This window comes from Macrosteles quadrilineatus, unplaced genomic scaffold, assembly GCF_028750875.1.
Source record: "Macrosteles quadrilineatus isolate MER2022 unplaced genomic scaffold, UCM_ALF_1.0 Scaffold_8__2_contigs__length_117827958, whole genome shotgun sequence".
In the NCBI taxonomy this organism is placed as follows: domain Eukaryota; kingdom Metazoa; phylum Arthropoda; class Insecta; order Hemiptera; family Cicadellidae; genus Macrosteles; species Macrosteles quadrilineatus.
Genome location: NW_026542601.1, coordinates 90720085 through 90746219, shown reverse-complemented (window position 1 = coordinate 90746219; position 26135 = coordinate 90720085). Strand labels below are relative to the sequence as shown.

At 35.7% G+C, this 26135-nt stretch overlaps 1 protein-coding gene across 4 annotated transcripts in view; it reads left to right on the top strand.

The window, feature by feature from the left end:
• LOC128999403 (E3 ubiquitin-protein ligase lubel-like) overlaps window positions 1-26135 on the top strand; it is a 45121-nt gene that overhangs the window by 13350 nt on the left and 5636 nt on the right. For 3 of the 4 annotated variants that reach the window (XM_054425898.1, XM_054425899.1, XM_054425900.1), the window contains exons 6-24: window positions 2436-2523; window positions 2704-2771; window positions 3050-3154; window positions 3650-4988; window positions 6428-6513; window positions 6843-6959; window positions 7749-7895; window positions 9735-9830; window positions 10477-10629; window positions 11181-11291; window positions 12032-12224; window positions 12876-16750; window positions 17964-18161; window positions 18595-18741; window positions 20542-20673; window positions 21376-21465; window positions 21610-21740; window positions 24798-25008; window positions 25681-25823. In XM_054425898.1, coding sequence (XP_054281873.1) covers window positions 2436-2523; window positions 2704-2771; window positions 3050-3154; window positions 3650-4988; window positions 6428-6513; window positions 6843-6959; window positions 7749-7895; window positions 9735-9830; window positions 10477-10629; window positions 11181-11291; window positions 12032-12224; window positions 12876-16750; window positions 17964-18161; window positions 18595-18741; window positions 20542-20673; window positions 21376-21465; window positions 21610-21740; window positions 24798-25008; window positions 25681-25823 — 7430 coding nt within the window. The remainder of the gene's footprint in view (window positions 1-2435; window positions 2524-2703; window positions 2772-3049; window positions 3155-3649; window positions 4989-6427; window positions 6514-6842; window positions 6960-7748; window positions 7896-9734; window positions 9831-10476; window positions 10630-11180; window positions 11292-12031; window positions 12225-12875; window positions 16751-17963; window positions 18162-18594; window positions 18742-20541; window positions 20674-21375; window positions 21466-21609; window positions 21741-24797; window positions 25009-25680; window positions 25824-26135) is intronic. The other variant, XM_054425901.1, reaches the window with a different exon arrangement.

Below are 26135 nucleotides of genomic sequence, written 5' to 3'. Positions count from 1 at the left end.
TTTGAAGTCGTACTTGCTTATTTATAAGATAAACTACACTTATCTCTTTTTTTCTTATTGATAGAAGAGTCACAAATACCAGAACAAAAACACGGTTAAGTCAAATACTTTCACTGGAATAAGTTATAGTTGTAGGCAAGAGTCAATAATAATTCTTATTTTAATAACTTTGGTAGGCTACTTACTCTAGGGATAAGATAATTTCAGATTATATTACAAAAACAGCTGTTTTCATAAACATAATGGTTTGTTGTGATAAATACAAAATAACTTACGGAAAGTAAATAAAAGAAACGTCTTATAACACTTAAAACATATATTTACGCTTATACTGTTACTCACAAGACGGTAAATATACAAAACAGATGGTAAGTGGTGATCGATTTCGATTGGACACTCCAATCATCATCAGACCCAATAGGCGAATGACAAGAATCTTAATGGCGTCCCTACTTATACCCTATTGGCTACCGGAAGCACCGGCCAATACATTTTTATAAGTACAACTGGAATCAAAATGTATTTGTTCATTAATCAACTTATTTCTATTTTTACATTTTCCTTATAAATATACAATTCTTCCCAAGCATTCATTACATATCCTTTCTTACAATTCTTTAAAATATCTAGACTATCCTCAATTTTTCCTAGTGAGTGCCCATTTTGTAACAGGTGTTGTGCGACATTTGATCTTTCCGGTTTGTTGTTCCTCCACGCAGATATGTGGTTTTTGAAGCGGTTAACGAAGTTCACAGTCTGTCCAATGTAGAAGTTATCACAATCGTTACAATTAATTTTGTAGATGCCCGAAGCGTCGAATTTGTTGAAATTTTCTATTTTCGGATGCAGTATTTTACTCATGGTGTTCTGAGTCCTGTAGGCTATTGAAACTCCGTATTTCTTGAATCTGTTAGCAGTCCTTTGTGTCGTAGTCCCCGTGTAGCTAAATGTGATATATCTGGTGTTTTCCTCTTTTATCTCTTCTAATGTTGTTCTGCTGTGTAGTGTATTCTGCCTATCGATTTTCCTCCTCGTCTTCCTTGCGATGTCCTCTATCGTCTTGGTTCGAAATCCATTAACTTGAGCGATCTTCTTAATGGTGTCCAGTTCTTTCTTCCTATTAGCTTGGCTAAGTGGGATCTTATAGGCACGGTACAGCATAGATCTAAAGGCTGCGGTCTTGTGGATTGTCGGATGGATAGACTTCCTGTTGATTGTAGTGTCCGTTTGCGTAGGTTTCCTGTAGATGTCAAACTCTATCTTGCTGTCTTTTCTCTCTAATGTGAGGTCCAGGAAGTTGATCTTTTTGTTTTCTTCAAACTCGTTGGTAAAGGTGGTATTCTTAGTGACATCCTGTGGAGATAAGCGTATGGTTCCCATCGTCAAGCGGGAGCGGAATGCCGAGATTCCTAGAAAGCGACGGTTTATCCGAACTTTTGTCAAAGCAAGGTCGGTTAAAACAAACAGTAACATTTTACGCTCAAGAACGGATAATCCGATTATCGGTTAATGGGAAGTGGGTTAAGAGGGGGTCTTCGGTATGAATAATATATGTTTTTGTTGAACATTTCTTAAACTAAACCAAACTTTGGCAACACTATACTTTATTATTTTACTTTATATTTGTTTTACAAAATGTGTTAAAGAAAAAACTTCAAACACTTAATTTCCCTTGAAAGATAAAGCTTTTGGATTGTTATTAATTTTCAAGAACTTTCTTAAGTTAAATAGCTTTGTTTGTCCGAGCTATTGAATAAATTATCCTTCCTATATCCATACAGTAGAAGGTAGATGTTAGGGAATGAGATTTCAGTAAGCAACACTCATGAAAACTACAAAAAATAATTCATTTATCATATTTTTCCTGTTAAATAAATACAAAGTTTCTGCTGTAGATGGGTGCATGTTCAAACCTGAAATGGTTATTGTTCAGAGGGGAAGGGGTGCAAAAGTAGGTATAATATTGTAGATTGTTTGTAAAAGTTACCTTTTCATGTTTATTAGTATACTCGCACTTACGAAAATATTTTTTTCTTTTAGAAATAGTTCAAGACAAAAGGTTTTTCCGAGAAACATTGTAATCTCAATAAGATTGTCAAATTTATTCACCATACTTGTCGAGAGATAAACGAGAATGAATAAATGACTTAAATGTTACAGGAATGTGTTTAGTATAAGCGTTATCGTTTAACACTTTTGATTACCCATTTTAATTTATTTTACACAATGATTGAGTTACATTATTGAGAAATAACTAATTTTCTTAATTAATTTGTTACTGTGCTACTTTTGCACCTCTCTGTATCTCTGACGTGCAGAAAAATAATGAATTTTTACCGTCATATTTATGGTGGAAAGATCAAACTCATTGTTTTGAAACTCACTAAGGAAATAAATACCTTTGTTCTCAAAGTGTTGACCGTTGGATGTTACAGACGCAGCCTACCAGGCCGGGGGTGAGTGCAGGCGTTGTTGGAAGCCTGAAGCGGATGATGGGAGGTCGACCGTTACCAGCGCCTCCATGTAAGCCTAACGGTTTACTATATTATAGTCAGATTCTTTCAACTTTGTGACTGGAAGAGTGTTTCAGTCAAAAGGCTGGAAGGATTCGACATACAATGTTGTACCTAGTTTACATTGCAAGTTTGTTGTAGGACTGCTGTTCATGTAGCTGACTGCTCGCTCATGTTACTTCTGTTGTAGTGACGAGAGATCCGCGGTTGTCTGCTTCAACTTCGCCACTCACTTTCGCAGAACTCTCTGACCACCAGGTAATTAAATTTGGAATAACATTTGTGAAAAAATTGTGATTAAAGCTTTATGAGTTAAATGAGAAATATTTTGGATTGGAAAATCGTGCCTAAACCTATATGGTTGTGTAGCTGAGTTGATAGAGATTGTCTAGCAGTAACCTTTTTGATCAGTTGAAGAGGCCTTAATCACCGTTCTGAATCAATGGTTTCAAATAAAGAATCAGCATTTTTTAGTGAGTAACAATGCTACACATGTCACACAACTATTCTATTCTGACCCTTATTGTTTGTTGCAGCCTCCTAGTAGAGACAGTGGCTACCTAGACTGGGAGATGGACAGCAGACACAGATCTGGTAGTCTAACGGCCCTCAACGCTCCCGGCTTCACACCACTCATGCACGTACGTAACTTGTGTAGATATAAATAGATGGATTGTAGACAAATCAAAGAGAAATCATTCTGAAACTATCATTTTAAGAAGAAGAACTATTGGAAATGTGTGCAGATCTGAATAACTGAATTTTATAAAATTATAGAGTTAAAAGTGCTTGTGTTTCTTTGTTGTAAAGACAAAATTAAGAGTGTTGATTTACACTTCACTAATATAAATCTACATTTTTGAGTTATATTTGGGATGCACAGTTTCTTTGAGTTCTCTTCATAGTATTGAATTATTAATTGATGTTGTCAACTCTTGTTCGATAAGTTAAGTTGAAAGTCATTGCAAACATATTAAATTGTAGTAAACTTCATGGCGTCCCCATCTTAAATAATTGATAATTGATAGTTATGATCATTGACATTTTTACGTATTAGACTGTTTATGGGGCATATGTCCTCCAAGACTTAACCTATTAGAACCTAATAAAACTTAACTTATATGTTGATGTTACAGGCGCAGTCCATGGCCACGCTCAACTGTCCTAGTTGTCACCACCATGGGCTGGTCTGGGATTGGAACATGGGTAACGCAGGTCCACCCTGGGGAGGAGGGATACACACTAACACCTGGCATGGGTCTGCCATGCTGCCTCCTTACAGGCCCGTGGATGAGATGGCACGACGGGGCAGTCTTAGGGCTCCTCCCCGTCGAAGCCGACGCGACCTCACCACTGACGACGAGGACGATCGTCGCAGGAACGCATCACCAGTCCGGTCCAGACGAGGAGTTAGTGACGACTCGGACGACGAAGTGATGTCCCACCGCAGCAGCAGAAGACACAGAAGACGAACATCCCCTGTGTCAAGAAATGTTTCACCAGCCTTGTCGAGAAGAAGCTCGAGGAAAAAGAGTTCGGTGGGTGTTGAAGAACTGATTGCTAGAAGGGTGAAGCAAAACGAAGAAGAAGCTAGGAGACGATACGATGATGAAACAACATCCAACAGAGGTGGAAGGAGGTTTGACGACGAGTTGAGTAACAGAGGAAGAATGTACGATGACGATACAATATCTAACAGAGGAGGAAGAAGGTACGATGATGACAGAATGTCGGTGAAAAGTGGGAAAATGATCGATGAGATGTCTAACCGTGGTAGAAAGAATGATTTTGATGATTCAATGTCCAACAGAAGCCAGAGACTGGACGATGACGTGATTTCAAACAGAAGTCGACGATACGACGATGAGGTGTCTAACCGAGGAGGTAGACGAAGGCGACGAAATTCTCAGTCATCAGGTTTGCCAAGAAGATATCCGAGGAATACAAGCAGTGAAGACTCTGGGGACGAGATGTCTGACGGGATGAAAAATAACTCATCTGTAGCAAAGAAGAAAGAAATGGGCACTGACACCATTGAAGTGAAAGAAGACGATATCAATATACCTAGTGATGTAGACAAACCCCTCGGTCCGATCCCGGACCAAGAGTGGGAATGTGATCATTGCACTTTTGTAAACCCTGCGGGAACCAGAGTGTGCACTGTTTGCTGCAAAACCACGAACAATCCTAAGGTAAAACCTATTAAACCTCCGCTCAAACAACAAACGATTAGTCAGAGACCTCCAGAACAAAAGGTGAACCGTCCTTTACGTCAAGATTCGAGCACATTGCCTTTAAAGGAAAACACTACTCAGTTACCAGTTAGTACGCGGAAAGAAATGGTCAAAGAAACGAGATCACCTCCCCCACCGAGACAGCAAGCAAGCACCGAGGGTGACAAGACTGATGCTGATCTGGCAGAGAGAACCAAGAGGCAGCTGAATGTGTCTACGGAACCTGCTGATAAGAAGAAAGGTAAACGGCGGAGAACCATTTCCTTTTGGCTGGGGACAAAGCTTTACTCCTGATTGTTCTGTGATCTACGTCTTTTATATTCAATAAACATTTATTTGCTAAACTGTTTTATTTATTTATGACGATGCCTTAATCCAACAATTTGTTTTTGTAATTGTGGTATTAATTATTAATTATGTTTTTATCAACTTATTGTAAGTGCATTTTCTTGAAATTTAAAAATAGTACACCATACAGGTATTATCACTAGTTAATTTTTGAACTGGGCTTTTTAAATAAAAGGTTAAGGGGTAACAGAAAATTTTAACTCCATATTTATATTAGAATTAAGGCATTGTCATTTATATATTTTTCAGAATTGATGCACACAGAAAAAAAGACTACATCATGTTTGGACAATCAATATCTTATTTCCTAGTAAAAAGCTTAAGTTACAGCCAACAGTCTCTAAGTGTGCTTTTTGCGTGGAAAGTTGGTAGAAAAACCAAATAGAAGGAACAGAGTGATTTTCTTTCAAACCCATCTCACACTGTTAATAGAAGTAGACATAACATTCCTGTGCTGTAGAAACAGAGTACTGAGAATTGAGCCTCTGATATTGTAAGACAATTTTTATAACCAGGTCAAACTTTAGTGTCAACTTATGGTTAATTATAGCGTCTTATACATCATAAACTATTATAATCTAAGGAACCGAGAGAAAAATATAAACAATTTTGACAGTAACACGTGTGAGTGGATCATTCAACTTTGTCCTATTGAATATGAAATTGGCTTCAGCATCCAAAATTCAATGGTAGTATGCAATGTTAGCCTCAATTATTTAGTGTTAGTTTGCTAACTTAAACACTCATAAATAAAATATTAAAAAAATAACTGATGTATTGCAGCAATTGATTAGGTAATGCATTATGATCGCAATTTTAAAAGGTCTGAACTTTGATATTGTTACTAGTTAATGTTTCTATGACGTTAAAAAATCAATATTTTAAGGAAAGCCAAGTGGCTAGTACCTTATACCTAGTAGTAGTTACCTTATACCTACATTTGTATGGTCAAAGTAAAGTGTTAAAGTATTAAGAACTTTTTAAAAAGAGGTGGAGTTCCAGGTGCTGATAGATGCACAATAATAAGTCACAAAATATAACGTTGCTATTTCTACTAAGGACCTTTTTAGAGAGAATGTTAAAAATGAGTTTTTAATTTTGTTCCTATTGAGATGTTTTTAATGGATAGTACAAGTACAGACTCAGTTTCTTAAAACAGATTTAAATGACCTTTAGTGCATAATTCAAATGTATTCTGTAAAAGAAAATTATCTTTGCTTCAATTATTTATAGCAGACTTAAACTGTAGTCATAACCATAATATGCAGTTTTTCTTCTGGTTTTTAAACTTTTACTACTGAAAATACCTTCATTCATTTGAACTTTTTCCAGAAAATGATGGGGCGGAAAACTCAACAACACTCAAGACTAAAATTTCAACTGGAACTTCACCTCCACCTCAAAGTATTTCAACTCAAGTAAGTTAATTAATAAATATAACCATAGATAAAACATAGTCCCTTTGGCAAGACCACACACAACACTGAAGAAGCTTTTCCTTTTCACTTTGTATCTATTATACCAATGTTATCTACATATTTAAATTTGACGCTGTAACATTTCTTGATAAAATTGTAATAAAGGAATTGTCTATTGTCTATTGATATTTGGACGCTCCTTAATATTGTGTCCCCAATTCATGAAAGTAATATCCTTTATTGTTGTAAGATTAGTAACTGACTATTCAGTACATGCTATGAAAAAGTCACATTGGTATACAATACGAGTAATGGTTCAACTATTGCAGACTTACGACGTTTTACAAAAGCCGAGACTCAAGCGTGCAACATCTCTAGCAGACCATGAGTTGTGGAATCCTCATCGTAACTTCAGCAGTCGTCAGTCTGTAACCAGCGACAGTCAGGTGAGGCCAATGTTTAACATTGTAAACACGCTATTTACAGAACTCTGTATTAACCATACCTTGTATTTATTGAATGATTTTTTACTTTTATAACCTATTTTTGAGTCCATAAAGCGTAATGTTATTAATTCTCCAATACCTAGGATGTGTTTAATATAATTCAAATAAATGATTAATTTAGTGACAAATATCAATGTTTAAAAACTTGATTGCAAGTTTCATCCATAAACTACCAACTTATCAATTATAAAATATGATTAAAACTCAATTTTGGCAACCAAACCGACATGATCAAAATAGGTACCAATTCTCTGAGATAAATTAAACTATTTCTTAAAAGGATGTGAATTTAATTTTTCTTTAGTATTAAAAATGGCTTTAGCTAGCTGCATACTGATCGACCTAACTACTAATATGAATAGAAACTTGCTAAATACAACATTTTCTCACTTTGAGCTACTATACTTTTTTATACTAACTGTATATAATGCTAACAGTAGAGTTAATGGATGGATTATTTTGATATTACATTGGGTTTTTATTGTTCTCCCTGTTATCCAACTTTCCACCTTGTCCAACATTGATGTAACCGGTTTAAGTCGGATTATTGAAACTTTACTGGTAAAGATTAATTTAATAATACAGTACATTGTATCACAAATAATCTGTCAAGCGTATTGTACAGCTTGTAAATAAATAAACAAATAAATTACAAACACTGTACATTCCAGTATGTCTCTAGTTTACCCAAAAGTTTTGTTTGTTGAGTTTGACGTCCTGTGTTATCAGAGTCTACCCGTGACGCCCCCACGAGCTCACAGTCCCGAGTTTGAACTCGCCCCGAGAGAGTGGGAGCTTCGCCACGTTGAGCCGCCCCTGAGAAGCTCGTCACAGCTGAGCCGACGACCTTCTGAACCTGCTTATAATGTTTCTAGGGTTAATCTTTTGTTTTTTGAGAATGATGCATGTGTTTTCCTAGAAGGTAGATCTGCAAGTCGTCTGTGCGGTTTTGGATTCGCTTGCTCCGATTTAATTTCTGCAAAATAACAGAATTTAAAGTGAAAATAGTTGAGGCCCAGTAAAATATTTGCACAATCTACAATATCTGCATTACTGGAAGTATTTTCATGCAGTTATTTGGGTTCCATTGTAGCTTTTATTATTAACCTCCTCCTCCAGTAATATTTTTTAATCTACATTTTTATGTTTTTTTTACATTATTGGAAACCTGTGCACAACAGTAATTTCTAAAAAAAAAAATACCACTAAAATATACTTAATTAAAAATGAAAAATTAACCAAACAAAAATTTGAGACACTTTAAAGAACAATTTAAAGAAGTGGTATAAATATGTGCATAGAGTAATTATACAGGGTTGGGCAAATGTGTGGATACCCCTAGTTAACTTTTTAATGTTTGACACCAGGAAATCTAAACTCCACATACCTTCATAAAAAATAAAACTGCACTTTTTGGACGGTATCCCAATTCTTCCTGGGACCCCAAAATGGGGTATTTTGGGGGTAGCTCCAAAATTTTAAATGTAAAGCCCCATTGAATGACACCTCATTTTAAAGGCCTTTACTAAAGAGAAATATCAGCGAAAACTAGAGGTCTCTATCTCAACCCAGTACGACATGGCGGTCATTTTAAATTTTCATCAGCCTGAGAGAAACTTTTAATGAGGTTAAATTGTACAATGTATTTTCAAATGACCGCCATGTCGTACTGGGTTTAGATAGAGACCTAAAGTTTTCGCTGATATTCTTCTTTAATAAAGGCCTTTAAAATGAGGTGTCACTCGATGGGGCTTTACATTTAAAATCGTTGAGCTGCCCCCAAAATACCCCATTTCGGGGTCCCGGGCAAAATTGTGATACCGACCAAAAAGTGCATTTTTGTTTCTTATGAAGGTATGCGGAGTTTAGTTTTCCTTTAATAACCCGCTAAATGTTAATATGGGATATTGATGCCTACATTTAAGTGGGTTCTCCCAGGCTGATTAAAATTTAAAATGACCGCCATGTCGTACTGGGTTGAGATAGAGACCTCTAGTTTTCGCTGATATTCTTCTTTAATAAAGGCCTGTAAAATGAGGTGTCACTCGATGGGGCTTTACATTTAAAATTTTGGAGCTATCCCCAAAATACCCCATTTTGGGGTCCCGGGTAAAATTGAGATACCGTCCAAAAAGTGCAGTTTTATTTTTTATGGAGGTATGTGGAGTTTAGTTTTCCTGGTGTCACCCATTAAAAAGTTAACTAGGGGTATCCACACATTTGCCCAACCCTGTATGTTTCTATAGTGCCAGCTAGTTTCGAGCCTTAAGGGTAACCATATTCAGATTCACAAGGTCAAAAATAAAGATGTCAAATTTCCGCTGTGTCATGTTGCTCTTGTTAATGTTTTAAGTATTTTTTTAGACCATTATAATAATAATATGTATTTTTTTATTTCTGCAATTATGTTTGTTTTTATGAACTACGTTAACCTCCTTCAAGTGATTTTTACTACTGAAACAATTTCCCACAACATCAAACAAGGATTACTATATGCAAGTATTTGAACCACATATAAAACAGTAATTTGGAGCTAAACAATCTTTTTAAAACTTGATCGTATTGTCTTATTTTACTTTTTTTCTAACCCCAGGATGGTGCAGCATGAGTTTATTACGTTTTTTGAAGTGTGATTCAGTAAAGTATTAGATTATTGATTGTCATCAATTCATCAATGATTATTTAATTATTACATGTCACTCTGTTCTCCTACAGTACAGTCGCCGCTCTGGTTCACAGCCGTCCGAATATCTCAGCACCTTGGTGCAAAAGCAGGTCAAGCAAGGGATGGAAATGGTCAAGTTATTAAGGGTGAGTTTTATTTTTATTTAAATTATGAAAACTGTCGAATATACATTACACTTTTTTACTGAAAAAAACTTACACAACAAGAAGTATTTTGAGTTTTAAAAACATTAAACTACTGAATCACAGTAAAGTGTACAACATAACTCCGAAGATTACTATATATCACACATTCCTAACTTAGCTAAATCAAATTCACACAAACTGCTGTAAAATGGCTGGGGATTATGCAAATTTGTATATTTTGAGTGTATATTAATGAGGGTTTATTACTGTAAACAAACTATAGTTTCAAAATGTCTCATAGCACTCCTGTGACTCCTGGTAAAATTAATAAAGCAAATCAAGCAACTCAAGAAAATGTATTCTTCAGTTTCACACTCATTGATTATGCCAAAGTTGGTGAGTTGGTGGCTCAGTTGTTTAAGCGACAGATTGTAAGATCAAGGCAGCAATGTTGTTTTGCGCCCTGATATGTCACTTAACATATTAGTGTATATTCTTGTAATGTATTGGCTCACCCCTTGCCGTACTTTGTTTATTCCATTCCATATTATTCAGGCCTGAGACCGATGTGGAGAGCAAAGTAAGGTTAAAGATAAAAGAATGTGAAGCGAGGTTACACTTGACGTTACTGTTACATGTCTTGTAGGAAGCGGAAGAGCAGCAGTTCAGTGCCGATGACTTGACAGTAGCCTTAGCTCAGTGTGGTGATGGTGACCCTGTTGCCTGGCTACGTGATAACTGGCGAAACATGATTGACACTGTGGTCACTCTTGCAACCAACTACGGCCACGAGCGAAAAGTTAGTAGAACCCCAGTTATAACTTTGTATCTATTTTAAGTTGGACAGGAGCACAATCACATCCGTTCAGGTTAACTTCATTGTGTTTAGACTTTTTCCTACGCTTATTTTATTTTCGTTTAGAAAATACGCATACTGTTTGCCACTCATTCTCGCTTACTTAAATTTGATTTTAAATATTTAAATCTAATAACTTATAATTCATCGACTCGAGTTTAGACCCGCCAGTTCCTGCCGGTCAGTGACTAGCAGTGGCTATAGTTCTGTTTAAATTTTAGCTACAAAATTACTATTAACCGGTTCGTTTAGCAAAAAATTAGACGTATGTCTTTTGAATTAATTCACCGTTTTAATACCCTGAGACTTATAGTCAGAGTTCTAAACCCTGTCTTGAACGGTTTACGGTTTAGTCTTAGTCATTCTAAAAGAAAATAGTGTTCGTATATTGGTATATCAAATGCAATATTTTGTCAATTTTCAAAAATTTAAAAAAACAGTATTACAGCAGTTGCCTAGAATATGATTTTCAAGTTAAAACAACATTCTTTCAGGAAAACACCATAGGAACCATCTCAGTGTCCGAGGCGAGAGAGGCTCTGAGGATGCACGGAGGCAATGTCTGGGCTGCCGTCACCGAGTGTGTGGAACAAAGGCAAAAGAAGGTTTGTAAATTGGACTTGGGATTCTAATTATATAAATATTGAAACTACACCAAACTTGCAGTTCCAGAAGATTTTTCCTCCCCAATTTTTTGAAATAGGTTATAATTTGTCAAATAGTGAACATATTTTTATTTCTAAGTTTGTGATGACACTTGCAGGAAGAAGCATCGCTTACCTCAATGTTTTCCTCAGCACTTAAAGTTGTGGGATGTTTCCTCTTTAGGTGTTGCATCATGTTCGTTGCATTACCACAATACGATAACTTCTTCTTGCATATCTTAGATACCAAAATTTTTGTCAAACCTGTCAAAATGTTCCCAAACTAAAGAACGCTTCGGAGCCATTTTTTATAAAAAATATTACCACATAAACTAGTGTTCTTAGGATTAGATGAATATCATAGGCATGCATCGACCTGCAGAAAAATGGAATTAAGTGCAGGAAGATAACAAATAAGAATCGATTCACAGAACGATTATTTAATAGATTCTTAAAATAATTAAATTGATTCTTTTTTCACTCGATTATAGCATCACTAGTTAAAAGTACAATTAAGTCAGAATCTTGATTTAAGATTTACCAAACTCAACCACTTAATTTGATATTTCAATCATAAATCCAAAATTTTAAGACTAAAAAGTAATACTCCAAAATGAAACATGTCAAAGGTAAATGAAGTGAGAAGGCAACCACCAATATTTAAAATAGACAAATACCTAACAAAAATTGCTGTGTTTCAGTATGCTGACCTTATGTCACGAGGTAACTTTACAAGAGAAGACATTGTGACTGTTCTGACGGCGAATCACGGTAACTTAGAAGCAGCTTACTTGGAACTTAACAAGTCCCAGTTGAAACCGTTCCTGATGCGTATCTGGGGGCCGCCACAGGGACAGGAAAATGAGAGCGGCAACCTGCTACGGGGAAATCAAGGTCATTTTAATTAATTTTGCAATGTGCTAGGTGCATTTTTTACACTGAATGATTGCAAGATTGTGTGAAATTTGTACTGTGGATAGAAGTAGTCATTCCATTCCAATGTTTATGACGTTGTAGCTAGTTTTAGTGATGATAAATGTTGTTGGATCGAACCATTGACAGAAGGTGCTGATGTAATTATTGATTTTGTTCAGATACGCCAAATTTTTAACCAAGCCAGACTGGAAGGACTTATTTTGAATTGTATAGTGTCTTTCATGCGATGTCAACAATCTCAGTAACAAACACAAAATGAGAACATATAATTTTAGACCATTGAACAATGTCATTTTACATAAAATTGATGACAGCTGTTCTATATAAATCGGATGTCTACTTGGTATCCAAAAGTCAATGGTATGGAGTGTACCTATGCAGCATTGTTTCTTACAAAGATCAGTTGTTTCCCAATGATCAAGGACAACTGGTCCCAGTTCAAAACAATCTAACAAAATACAGTAACTTTTAAAGTGTTTTATAATCAAACTGGCTACCTTGGTAAAAAGTTTCTTGGTCAGAAATTCTAATGTAAATAAAGAGAAAATGTCAGGTAGAAAACCGTTATGTACAGTACTGAAGTCTTGATATAATTTATTATGTTTGCAGATGGGGCAGTGTTAGTGGAGGGACTGGGGCAGGGAGAGGGAAGTGGAATTTCCGAGGAGGTGAGTGACCCAAACTTTCAACGTATCAAGTCTTGGCTGGACACTTATGTGCATCGGTCGATTGAAGCTCACGAAGCTAAGTCCAAAAATAGCCAAATCCAAATGGATAGATTCCCTGTAGATGTTCCAGAGCCCAGGCTAGCGCAGAGTACTCTGGTTGATGATACACTTTCATCTCCCCCAAAAATACCTCCACGACATAAGGCTGTGAAGCAAGAAAATTCTGAAGGAGATTACGAAAACATTTTCAGAGGTGAGGTTGGTAATAGTCTTAGTTCCCAAACAAAAATTGACCAAGATGTAAGCAGTATAAGTGATAAAAATGAAATTAGGCAAGGTGGGACTGAGGAAATGGATGTAAATATGCCAGTGTCAAGTGGGAAGGACAGAGTGGTTAATGTAGAGGAAACGCCTGAAAGCAAAGATGTAAGTAAATTAAACATTCCTAAAAATCAAGAACCTGAAGAGAAAGTCAACCCTAGGTTATCACCAGATACAAAGTTATCAGATGAAAGACAAATTATTGTGGAAAAACTAATAATCAATGGTAAAGTTCAAGAAGTAAGGAAATATTTATTTAATAAAGATGAAGCAGAAAGTTATTTAGAACAAAACAACCTCATTACCTCTGAAAGATTGAGTTCTAAAATGAATTCTTCAGATGACGGACTTAAATCAGTAAAAGCTGATCCTTCAGAACATGCATCAAACAATAAGTTAGAAAATGTAAAAACATCAAAAGTTCAAGACATTCCAGATCAAAAAGGTGAACTCCAATCAAATAATAATCATCCCCAACATCATTCAGTGCAGGAGCAGATTTCAAATAGTACATCCTATGAAAGCCTGTGTTATTCAGAAGATGTTATAGAAGGTGATAATGAATATAAAACCAACATTCCAAACGCTGAAGTCGTAACATCAGCAAAACTTGTCGTTAAGATGGATGCAGCAACAGAAAATTTGGTTGTCTCAAAACTGAAATCAGGAAAGCTCTCAGATAAAGCCAGCTCATCCTCTTCAGTCTCAATTCCTGACAATGAGCCTTTACCATCAGAAAGAAAGCCACCAATGAAGGAATTGGCAATGAATATTGAAACAGATTCGTCCAATACCAGGCGTGTTGTGATTCAAAATCAATTTAATAAGTCTATTAACATCTCAAACAACAAGGTAATTGATGAAAGCGAACCTTTAGAGTACATAGGCCTAACAAATAATGAAAAGAACAAATCTGAAGGTTTAATCAACGTAGTAGAAAACAGCAGCAGAGTAATCTCACCTTCCACACAACACGTAAAATCAGACTCAAGATCAAGTACGAAGAAAGTTTTAGAATTCGAAAGAGAAGGAAGCATCTCACCAAGTGCCTCAGAAATTATAGCTGGTTCTACCAACAACAGCAGAAATGTTAGTCCTGATCCTTATGATTCAGAAGATGTTGAAGAATATTATGAAGAAGAAGAAATTGAAGACGAGGAAGAAGTCTCTGAAGAGGAAGAATTATTAGAGGAAGAAGACGAGAAAGGAATGTCAGAAGGAAAAGTTGCAGAAGAAAACCTTCTTGCCAACCAAAAGTATTCTGTCAACTTGGAACAAATTAATTTATCTGTATCACCTGAACCGTCTATGAAAACAATTCCTACTGCGAAAATTGGCATGCAACCTATCAAAAATGAAGGTGGAATTAGTAGTGAAATGCTGGTGAAGGTTGATGCTGTCAATATTGCCAACTCTAATGAAAGATTGCCTACTTTATCTGACAAAAAGGATGATGCAAATATAAAACAAGATACACAGGATGAAATTGTCCCAAAAACTGAAAAGGTTTTAGAGGAGACAGATTCATTAGACACCACAAAACAAACAAATGTAGAAACAGGAAATTCTGTCTTGTTAATCATGGTAAACCAAATGCATGACAATTTCTCTGAGGTAAAGGAAAGAATTACTGTCACTGAGTCAAAAATCACCGATGAAGAAGAAAAACACCATACAAAACCAAACAGTCCTGAAGAAAAGGAAGCAGTTGTACATATCTTAAGTAAATCAGAGGAAAAAATTAAGAAGCCATTAAAGCGAAAGAAACCTGATAAGAAACCAATGTCTATGGCAGCTAATGACATAGAAAAAGTTACTTTTTTAGAAAATGTTATTTCTTTGGAGGATGATAAAGTAAATGACAAAGATAACATATCCATAGAGAATAAATCCTTGGCAGAGGGTATACTGCCAGAAGTATCTGAAATCATAAGTACGACCTATAACAAAAATAAGATTGAACCATCTAACAACAGCAAATCTAATGAAGACAAATCAGATCAAATTAAAGATAAAGGTGGACAAATTAAATCTCACAACAAACCAGCTAAAAGTAAATCGGATAGTAGTGAAAAAGTTAAAAGTGAACAGTCAAAAATTTCTAGTGATAAACATATTCATACAATTGCAATATCTGAAGAACTAGCAGAAGATAAAACTATTAATAAGACAGCTGAAAATATAGTTCCTGAAACAGAAGACATAAAAGAAACAATTTCAGAGATTGATGGCAGCATAACAGCTGTGTCAAGTAATTTAAAACTTCCACAGGAATGTGAAGAAGTAAATTCGTTAAGTGACTCTGAGAAAAGTACTTCAGATAAGACATCTTCAACAACTACGTCCCAAACTAAAAATTTGGATATGGATCAACTTGGAGAAACAAAAGAAATTAATTCAAATTTGATAGCAACTGAAACGTCATTTGAAATTGATGGTAAAAATGATTCGAGTAAAAGTGATAAAGAATCAAACAATATTTCTCAATCAAACTCAAACACTCCATCAAGTGCAGCTATAAGTGCACTCGTAAGAGATAATACGAGCTCACAGCTGACCACGAATAGTGATAAAATAAATATTCCAACACCTTCATCAAGTGCACCTCTAAGTGTATCTGGAAGAGATACTGCTAGCTCACAGCTGACCACTAATAGTGATCAAACAAACATTTCAACACCTTCATCAAGTGCAGCTCTAAGTGCATCTGGAAGAGATACTGCAAGCTCACAGCTGACCACTAATAGTGATCAAACAAACATTTCAACACCTTCATCAAGTGCAGCTCTAAGTGCATCTGGAAGAGATACTGCTAGCTCACAGCTGACCACTAATAGTGATCAAACAAACATTTCAACACCTTCATCAGGTGTAGCTCTCAACGTAATCGATAGGGATGTTGTAAGTTCACAATTAAGTGCAACCACTAACAGTGATCAAACTAATATTTCCACACCGCTGTCAATACCTGAATACATTTTAAACGAGGCTCTCAGTTCCGTTTCAAGTGAAAGCGATAAACAATCCAGTTTAGGTAAAAACTCATCAACCAGAGACTCAAGCGACAAGTCACAGACAAGCGACAGAAGCTTGTCTATGATTGAAAGCAGGGCTGAAATATTAGAACTTTTAAAAGAATCTTTATCAAGTGACCTAGTATTGGATAGGATAGTAAGTACATTATTCGCGAGTGTTCTCAATCACGATTCGGTGGACATTAGCAAATCTGATGGGGATGAAATAGCTCTGACTGAGAGTGATTTGAAACGGTTACAAACATTTAGCTCTTCAGACTCAGAGGTAAAAACTGAAAGTGATTTCTTTGAAGCACAAGAAGAAGTAGAAGATGAAGATGCTGCAGAGAGAATTTCTGCTGAAAGTGAACCTGAAGATAATATTTTAGGAAATGAAATCGTTAAGGCGGAAAGTTTGTTAAAGACGGTTGAAAAAGATGAAGTCGTAACTCCTGAACAACAAAGTTTCATTGAGTATGAGGTGAGTTTTCAGCTTACAAGTGTGGACCAAAGTTTGTGAAGCTTTTGGTGGTGCTGAATGAATCCCATAGATTAAAAGATGTAAATATTTGCTCCCTGGATTTGTTGATGAACTTTTCACGCTAAAAATTAATAGTTCAGGTTCAACCTCTAAAGAAAGTTCTGATACTCAATAAAGACAGTTTTCTTTTGTGGTTGAATAGCAGAACTTGGTCTTATTTTAGGTCTCCTTGTAAAGAGTAAGATTGCTTGGTGTCTTTGTATTTCAGCTTGCTTGATGTTGCGATCATGAGTTATGGGAAGGAATTTTATTGCATGTTGATTTGGAGGTTTTTAAGAAATCTTTTTAATACTGTATGTAATTTTTAGACATCACAAATAGTTTTTAAGTTACTAGTATGTTGTTATTTAAATTTTTTGGTAGGTAAAGGAAATAGTTCTTAAAATTATAAATTATTTTTTGGTAACATGATACCATAGTTAATCTTTTTGAATTGATCTTTAAAAACTCAAACAAATTAACTAACAATAAATTTTGAAAATGTGTCACTTTTTCTCAAGTTTGTGGTTATTCCCTAGCTGTATTGTATACTGTATCTATGAAGTTTACTACTACAGTTTGTTTCGCAAGTGAAACCCCAAACAAAAAAAGATACGTAGAAGCAAAAATATGTTAGTTCGCACGGCAGAAAAGCTGGCAGGCTCTGTTTGCTGAGCACTTTTTTCTAGTGCCAGGAAGGATGATATCGGTTTGTCATATTAAAGTCTATTATTGACTATTGAATTAACTTTTTAGTTTAAAATGTTCTTTGATTTCTTCTTTACTGGTGTCTGCTGTTCAATAAACAATTGAGTGTTCAGTTCAATCACAAACGATATCAAAACGCTATACAGTATATACTTCCAGTGCGGTGATAGGAAAAAGTGCTTACCCCACAAAGTAACTCAATGTTTGTAAACATACTTATGTAAACAAGCCTGAGCTGGGTTTTCACCAGCTGGCGAAACAAACTTTACTTTCTTAAAAAAAAGTTCGATCGATTGTGATTGGTTCAAACCTTGCAAGAAACTTGTAAAATACTTTTTTTCTACTTACCTTAACTTACTTACCTCAACATTTTAAATACGATGTTTAATTTTACATTTCCAACAATTACATTGTTTTGTCAAATACAAAATAAAAAAAATACATTGTTAATCATTTTCTTTGTTAGCGCCAAGTGAGAAGGTACCTGGCCGAGGGTATAGTGTCTACATATGATCAAGCTGAGCTTGTGGTGAAGCTCTTGGAACTCAATTTTGATAGAGAAGCGAGTATTTCTGCAGCCACTGAGTGCAGCTCTCTTCAATCTGCGCTCACTTTTCTACAACAGGACTGTCAACTTTGTGCAGGAAAATATACCATGAACCAGGTCAGTCCTAATTGTTCACATTCTGTAACACAAAATACCATGAAGTAATAAGTTTTATTCATAGGCTGTCTTCAACACTCGCTGTAAAATTAACAAACATACAAAATTGCTACATAAAATGGTTTTGAGGAACATTGGAGACCCTATCAAGCAAAAGAGGGTTTATGTGTAAAATATATTAAAATATATGAAGTGTATTAGTTTAGGACAACACAATATCACAATTTGAGAAACTTTTGCTTGTGAATTGGGGAAAACTGTGTGTTGGAGATTCAAATTATAGGTCATGTCTTACTGTTGACACTGGTAAACTCTCTAATAGTTAAAACTTACTGTTTGACAAGAAAGATTTCCCAATTTCATCCGTCATGTAAAAACTAACTACAACTGCATTAGTGCTGTGTACTCTTACAAATTATTGTTTGCCACTAAGATGGTCTCGATGCTGGAATGTGAGCATAGATGCTGCAAAGACTGCGCTCTCCACTACTTCACTCTGCAGATCACAGAGCGCAGCATCAACGACTGCGTTTGTCCATTCTGCAAACTACCAGAACTTCACTCATGTGATCCTGATAAGGTGAGTGACCAAATAACTAATTTTTATAATTAACTAGCTGTACCCGCGGGCTTTGCCCCGTTTAACTTCATAAGTATTCGCATGGCTCAATCACGTCCTGGTTGAAGTTCGTTCGCTACGCTCACTCACCTTTAGGTTGGAACTCGTTTGCTGAGCTCACTTGCCTTCAGGTTAGCTCGTTCGCTACGCTAACTCGCCTCCAGGTTGAAGTTCGTTCGCTACGCTAACTCACCTTTTGGTTGCAAATTAGCTGTTGTCATAAATAAAAAAAATAATAATAATGCTGCACCCTGTTGGTAATCCTTGTAACTTTAATGCTATTGAACACCATAGAACAGAACCAATTTGTTTAATTGAAACAGCTGTTAAGATTCATTAATTCCTTTTAAATATGAAAAATCATAAGGTTAACATGGGAAACTCCAGAGCCACTGGGGCGGAGCCCGAAAGCCCGATCAGAATAAAAACTACTTAGTTTTCCTATTTAATGCCCAAAGAATCGGTGAACCGAATTTCAGCCTCCTAGGTAAATGGGAAGTGGGAGAATTAGTGATGAGTGAGTGAGTGAGTGAGTGAGTGAGTCAGTGAGGGCTTTGCCTTTTATATATTTAGACTAGCTGTACCCGCGGGCTTTGCCCCGTTTAACTTCACAAGTGAGCTCGTTCGCATGGCTCAATCACGTCCTGGTTGAACTTCGTTCGCTACGCTCACTCACCTAAGGTTGGAGCTCGTTCGCTCCGCTCACTTGCCTTCAGGTTAGCTCGTTCGCTACGCTAACTCGCTTCCAGGTTGAAGTTCGTTCGCTACGCTCACTCACCTTTTGGTTGCAAATTGGCTGTAGTCATAAATTGAAAAAAATAACAGTGCTGCACCCTGTTGGTAATCCTTTTAACTTTAATGCTATTGAACATCATAGAACAGAACCAACTTGTTTAAATGAAACAGCTGTTAAGAAATTCTTTTTAAATATGAAAAATCATAAGGTTAACATGGGAAAATCCAGAGCCACTGGGGCGGAGCCCGAAAACCCGATCAGAATAAAAACTACTTAGTTTTTCTATTTAATGCCCAATGAATCGGTGTACCGAATTTCAGCCTCCTAGGTAAATGGGAAGTGGGAGAATTAGTGATGAGTGAGTGAGTGAGTGAGTGAGTCAGTCAGTGAGGGCTTTGCCTTTTATATATTTAGATTGACGTGGCAAGAAAGCTTAGAAAACCATTATATTATTTATTAGTTTTACTTTGTAAGAATTCTGTATACTGTTACATTTTACTTTCACGTCACTAACTGACAATTCAGGTTTAACCAATAGGAGAGTGTAAAACATTGTTTATGGTAATCCGAGAACGCGGTAGGGAGCGGGACACGGCAGGCATAACACAATAACTAGTTTTTCAGACAAAATCTTAATAGGTTACGCTAAACTCCACAAGAGCACGCCCCCTCCATCCCAAGAGTTAAATTAAAAAGAGGGATTTGGAATGACATATTTAAGGCAAGGATATATTGATCAGAGGTTTAACAAAAAACAGCGATTTGGCAGCATATTTATACTGGTGGTTTTTGTTAGAAACAATTGTAACACAACAATAAGATGTGCTTGCAATATCCCCCATTAAAAAAATAGCAAACCAGAATCATTCTTTGTTTTACAAACTCACAAACTCATTTCACTGTACTTTGTACATTTAAATATAATTATTTTGAGAAAAATAAAAAAATACTCTAAAAAAATATTATATGTAAGGGCCCAATTAAACTTGTTTACTTGCAAATAACATGTGTTGACATTTGTTCAGGCCCTGGACTACTTCAGCAACCTTGATATTCTTCTCAAGGGACTTTTGGAAGAGACTGTCCATGAACTTTTCCAGAGGAAACTTCGGGACCGGACTCTCATGCAGGATCCCCATTTTAAGTGGTGTGTCAAGGTAAATAAATTTTTATATTAAATTATATTTTTGACCTTTGACCTCTAAAGACTGATAGAGATAGAGTAAACAGAAAAGAGAGTAACAGAATTAAGCATTCACTTAAAAGTTATCTATGCAGGTATCTGTTACCAGGCATGTCCTGCAGCCTGGTAGTTAAATTTAGAACTACTATTCTTGGACTTTTGTTCATAAGGGTTGTTAGTGCTGTAGACAGAAGCGTAGTCTCCGCAGCCAGATGACAACTCCTTAGATTGAAGTTTGAATCCCATTGGTTAGGTCTGGTGTGCAAATAATGACTTCACTCTCTGTGGCAGAGATTAGTGGGGGTGGCCCACATAACATAAACTGACAACTAAGATGGAAGTTGACGGAATGGATGGACATTTTGTGAGTGTCACCACAAATCAGACATTACACTACTCTCTACCTCATATTCATACAATATGTGTGTGTCCACGAAAATGTTTTGAAAATAAACTGAGAGGGGGGAAATGAGCAAATTAGTTGGTTTCTACTTTCATCCAGTGCTCAATTTGTAAAAAATGAGGTTGCCGGAACTGTAACATATTTAATATGATTAGTACCTGTGTATGCCAATATTTTATTTTTCGGAAAGGAAGGTACCGGAACGCCGTTCTGCCGCAAATTGAGCACTTCTTTAATCTGTTCTTGAATCTAATTTCAGTTTTAAACTTGCAGTGTTCTTCTGGATTCATTGCCAATCCACGCCAAAAGAGGCTAGTGTGTCCAGATTGTCGATCAGTCACGTGTGCCAACTGTCGTCGTCCGGTGAGCTTAAAAACAATTACCAATTTGAACAAATATTATGTCAGAATTGCTCTGCTTAAATACTTCCATTGAGTTTGTGTGTACTAATTTGCATTATCGTGTATTTATTAATTTGTTAAAATAAAATGTATGATCTGTTGCCAGTGGGAGAAACAGCATGAAGGAATCAGCTGTGAGGCTTACGCAGCTTGGTTACAAGACAACAATGATTCCGAGACTCAGTTGTCTAAACATCTGGCGGATCACGGCGTCACATGTCCCAAATGTAACAACAGGTCAGATATCACAGACTGTAAAAAGAAGATTTGTTATTGTTTCAAGAACAGTATATTAACTCACTTATTGGTGGTCCAAAACAGGACCCAGCTACCCTTGAGCATTGGGCGTTAAATGAATGGACTTGTATAAATAACAGCTGACCTTAGTAACTAATCGGTCAGCTTTGCACTATCTAAATCATCCTACATGTCTTAAGAAAAACTGGCATTTAAACATTGTTTTATATCTGCATGCCTTCATATTCAGATTAAAGTAATTACACAACGTGTATGTCCAGGGTGTCTACCAACCGGGAAATCCGGGGAAACCGGGAATTGTACTTAAATTTTTACTGGCCATGAAATGTACGGGAATTGTCCTTAAATGCCAGACTATGTCCTTAAATTTTTAATGGGCCATAATTTTATTGATCGCTAGTTGGTTAGGAGCACATAAAAGGTTTATCAGATGTTTGTTTACATTTTCATAATTTATTACTAGAGTAATTATGCAATAAAAATCTCATTAACAATCTCAAACCCATTAATATTTTATCACGACAATCAAGTGTCAAGTCAAGTACTTCCAAGAACTGTTGACTCAGCAGCTAGCTCATAAAAGTTGTATCACTTTTATTCCTTTACAACTTCTTTTTTTATTACTAGGGTAATTATTATTAGATCTCAAACCTATTTTATCGTGAAAATAATAGCTTTATAATGGCTGTTAAATTTCACTTCTTTGCGGCCAGTGCCTAGTGCCATAAAACTGTTTATGGTTTCATATTAAACATGTAAATAATCTACAGTCTTATGTTGTAAGTTAACCCCTTTTTTATGGACATTTTATCTTTAAATTGACAAAACCACAAGCATTGTTGTTTGCATTAATGTTTTATCACTATGTAGGCCTGCTTGGTTTCAAATTATGTCATTGCATTTTCTGTATCTTTGTCTTATATTGTTGGCTATTCAGGTTTCAATGTTTTTTGTTTCCCATATATTTATTTAATGAGTTGTATGCTTTAAGCAATCAAAATCTTATGAACTAGAATGATGTTAGTGACTTTGCTGCTATTATAACCTGATTGTTTGTTACTCAGTTTATATAGGCCCTCCTAAATAATTAGGTCTAAGCCTGGGTATTTTGATTCTTGAAAGAGCTGTAAAATCTATTAAGAAAATGTAATTGAGCCTAAGATAAACAACTACCTAATGATTGTTATGTGTCGATATTAACTTTGCAAATGAAAATACAATAATCTTACTCTGTGCTTATTGCTTATTAATAGCCGCTTACCATACCTTGATTTTGTACTAAGAATTGAGTAACAATATGCATTAAAGATTTTTTTTCAAAAGTAGTCGAGAACCTAACGTTGTGCCAGGGCGAATCATGCCAAATTAATCGGCCTGGATCGGATAAGCTATGTTATGAAGTTTACGTGACTGATGGAGATATTTGTCGCTATCGCAGGAGACAATGATTGCGTTTCTCTGTTACACTATAAAAGCTTTACCTAAAGTATAGGTAGGCCTATGTTTGTTTACTTTCAATAAATTTCTATTTTGTAATTTTTTACTCTTCTATTATTATTTACTTTTCTCTCTGGTACAACTACAGTGAATAACAAGATTAATACAGTTTGACAAATCAGGAAAATTATTCGGTAGGCCTAATGACACCGACAAAGGTTACGGCAAAGTGTCCTTAAATGTACGGGAATTGTCCATGAATTTTTTATCCAGAATGTAGTAGACACCCTGGTGTCTATCTTCTAAAGTGATTCAATAATTGACAATTGTATATACAAACATGAAGACTAGTTGAATATTAAAATAAACATAAATGCCTGAGAGAACCATAATTTCTCTATTATCTAGCTAAGTAAATCTACAGCGTAAACACAATTGGTGATTGAATCCAGGCTAATAGGCCAGAAGCTCTAACATCTAGTGTAAGGGACATGTCAGGATTTATCCAACACAAATAAATTTGTTTCACTTGAGAAACATAGATTTTGTTTTCAGTTATGGAAAAAATTCATCTTGATTCAACTAAAAATTTCAAAGATCAAAATTTAAATTCAATTTCAAAGATAAAATTTCAATTTCAAAGAAAAAATTTCATATGTGTAAAATACAAAATGGCGTCTGGGTTATTCTTGATTTTCTATTTATTTTGACCCAAGGAATCACTACGTAAATTATGCCCCCCACCTTTTTGAACACCCTTGAAAAATATCAATGGTATATTTGATTATTTGGTTCACATAAATGGAATGTCTATTTGCGGTACGGTAGCCTATATGAATTGTCTACTCGCAGGAACCAAAGTCTATGTTTCATCTGGTTCTCACAAATAAAATGTCTACTTGCAGTATCAATGTCAATGATATATTTGGTTCACTTAAATGGAATGTCTATTTGCATGTTCTAAAGTCAATGGTACTTTTGGTTCACGTAAATGAATTGTCTACTTGCAGTATCCTAAGTCAATGGTTCATTTGATTCACATACTGTAAATAGAGTGCCTATTTGTAGTAGGCCTATCCAAAGTCAATAGTAAGTCTGGCTCACATCAATAAAATGTCTACTTGCAGTATCCAAACTCAATGTTAGGCCTATATTTGGTTCACTTAAATGGAATGGCTATTTGGGGTATTTAAAGTCAATTATGCTCGATGATATTAATCTGATTGTTCTTCCCTTTTTCTCTGTACGGTATTTGTAATGTGCTATTTTAGATGATTTGTTGACTAACATATGTTGCAACTCTTGTTTACCTTTTTATTGTTATCTCACAAATAACCCATGGCGACCAATTAACCCATAAGACCCATGTTAAATTTCTAAAAGTTTAAATTCACGTAGAGAAATTACGTGATTTGTATCACCCTGTGGTTCGATTTGTATCATTTCAGATTTATACCTTCCCATGGTTGGTTACTATGACTGTGCTAAATTTCGTGCAGATCGCTTCAACCGTTCAGGAGGAGTATTTGTAAAACAAATGCAGGAGTGTGATATAAGAGCTTCGCCACTCCAATTCACAACAGTTGTCCTATATTGCAGCTATTCCCTATCCAAAGGAGGCTGTATGCATCTGACCTGTCCTCAGTGCAAACACGAGTTCTGTGTTGGTTGTGGCAAACCGTTCTCCATGGGTGCCAACTGTACAGTGTCTGAGTACTGTGCCAAGCTAGGACTTCACGCACATCACCCTCGCAACTGTCTGTTCTACCTGCGAGACAAGGAGCCGCAGTTGCTAGAGAAACTGCTTGAGGTATGGCTAGTTTAGGAATAAAGGCCAAGTGGGATAGATTAATAATACACAGACAGATCTTTTTCTTTTCTCATTTTCATTATTTTTTTTTTTTTCTTTTTTTTTTCCTTTTTCTTTGTGGGACAGATTTTTTTTTAAATACATTTTTAAGAAAATATTTTTTGTCCTAATGCAGAGAATTTCAATACAATGCTGGGTAAAGCTCTTTTCATTCTTCAAGGAGTTGAGGATATGAGGTGTTCATTTTTAGCAATTATAAATTTGCCTGCTGATTCCATCAAAACAATTGTAGTGATTAATATATACCATCATTTATCACTATCCAAATTTTGTATTTAGATATTTTACTACATTGCATTTTTTCTACTACAAACATGTATTAGTACAAATACTCCTCTTAAATTAATATTTAAACAGATAAACTTGTAAAAATGTTTTTGCAATTTTACATTGTTGACGAATATCTTCTGTGTCTTAGTAGTAACTTTCTTTAAAAAGTAACAAGTGTTGGTTTATAATAGCAAAATAAGAAGTTTTTTTAATGCAAATTAGGCCTACAAAGACAATCAATATGCCACATTTTCGACTTATCTCATGTAATTGATTGATTATACAAATTTAACGTATTTAAGATCAAATTTAAATAGTAATTTTTTATTTCCGGTTGCACAGGACCACGGGATAGAGTACAACCAGGAGCAGGGGGGTCCTGAGGGACCTTACGCCCGATGTTCCGTTCAGCTGCAACGGGAAACTCCTGAGGGACTCTTGGACGCAAACTGTGGATTGGCAGTGGAAAAAGCAGGACTTTGCAGGTAACTGGGTTTTTTTTAATTTTAAAGCCACTATCTAGTGACCTTTTTAAATGAAACAGCTGATCTTACACAGATCCACACAATTCTATTACACTCATTCTGCTACTCATATTATATTCACCTTTGACCTTGAACTCACCTTCACCTTGATATTTACCTTGAAATGTTTGTATTGAATATGCATCTGTCTTATTGACGTCATTAAGTCGTTAAGACAATGTTAACGTTAAGTGGTAGCTATGCAGCTTCACAGTTACTGTATTTTTAATGTCTATCCTTTATCATCCGGGATGTATACATCTCCATGCTTGC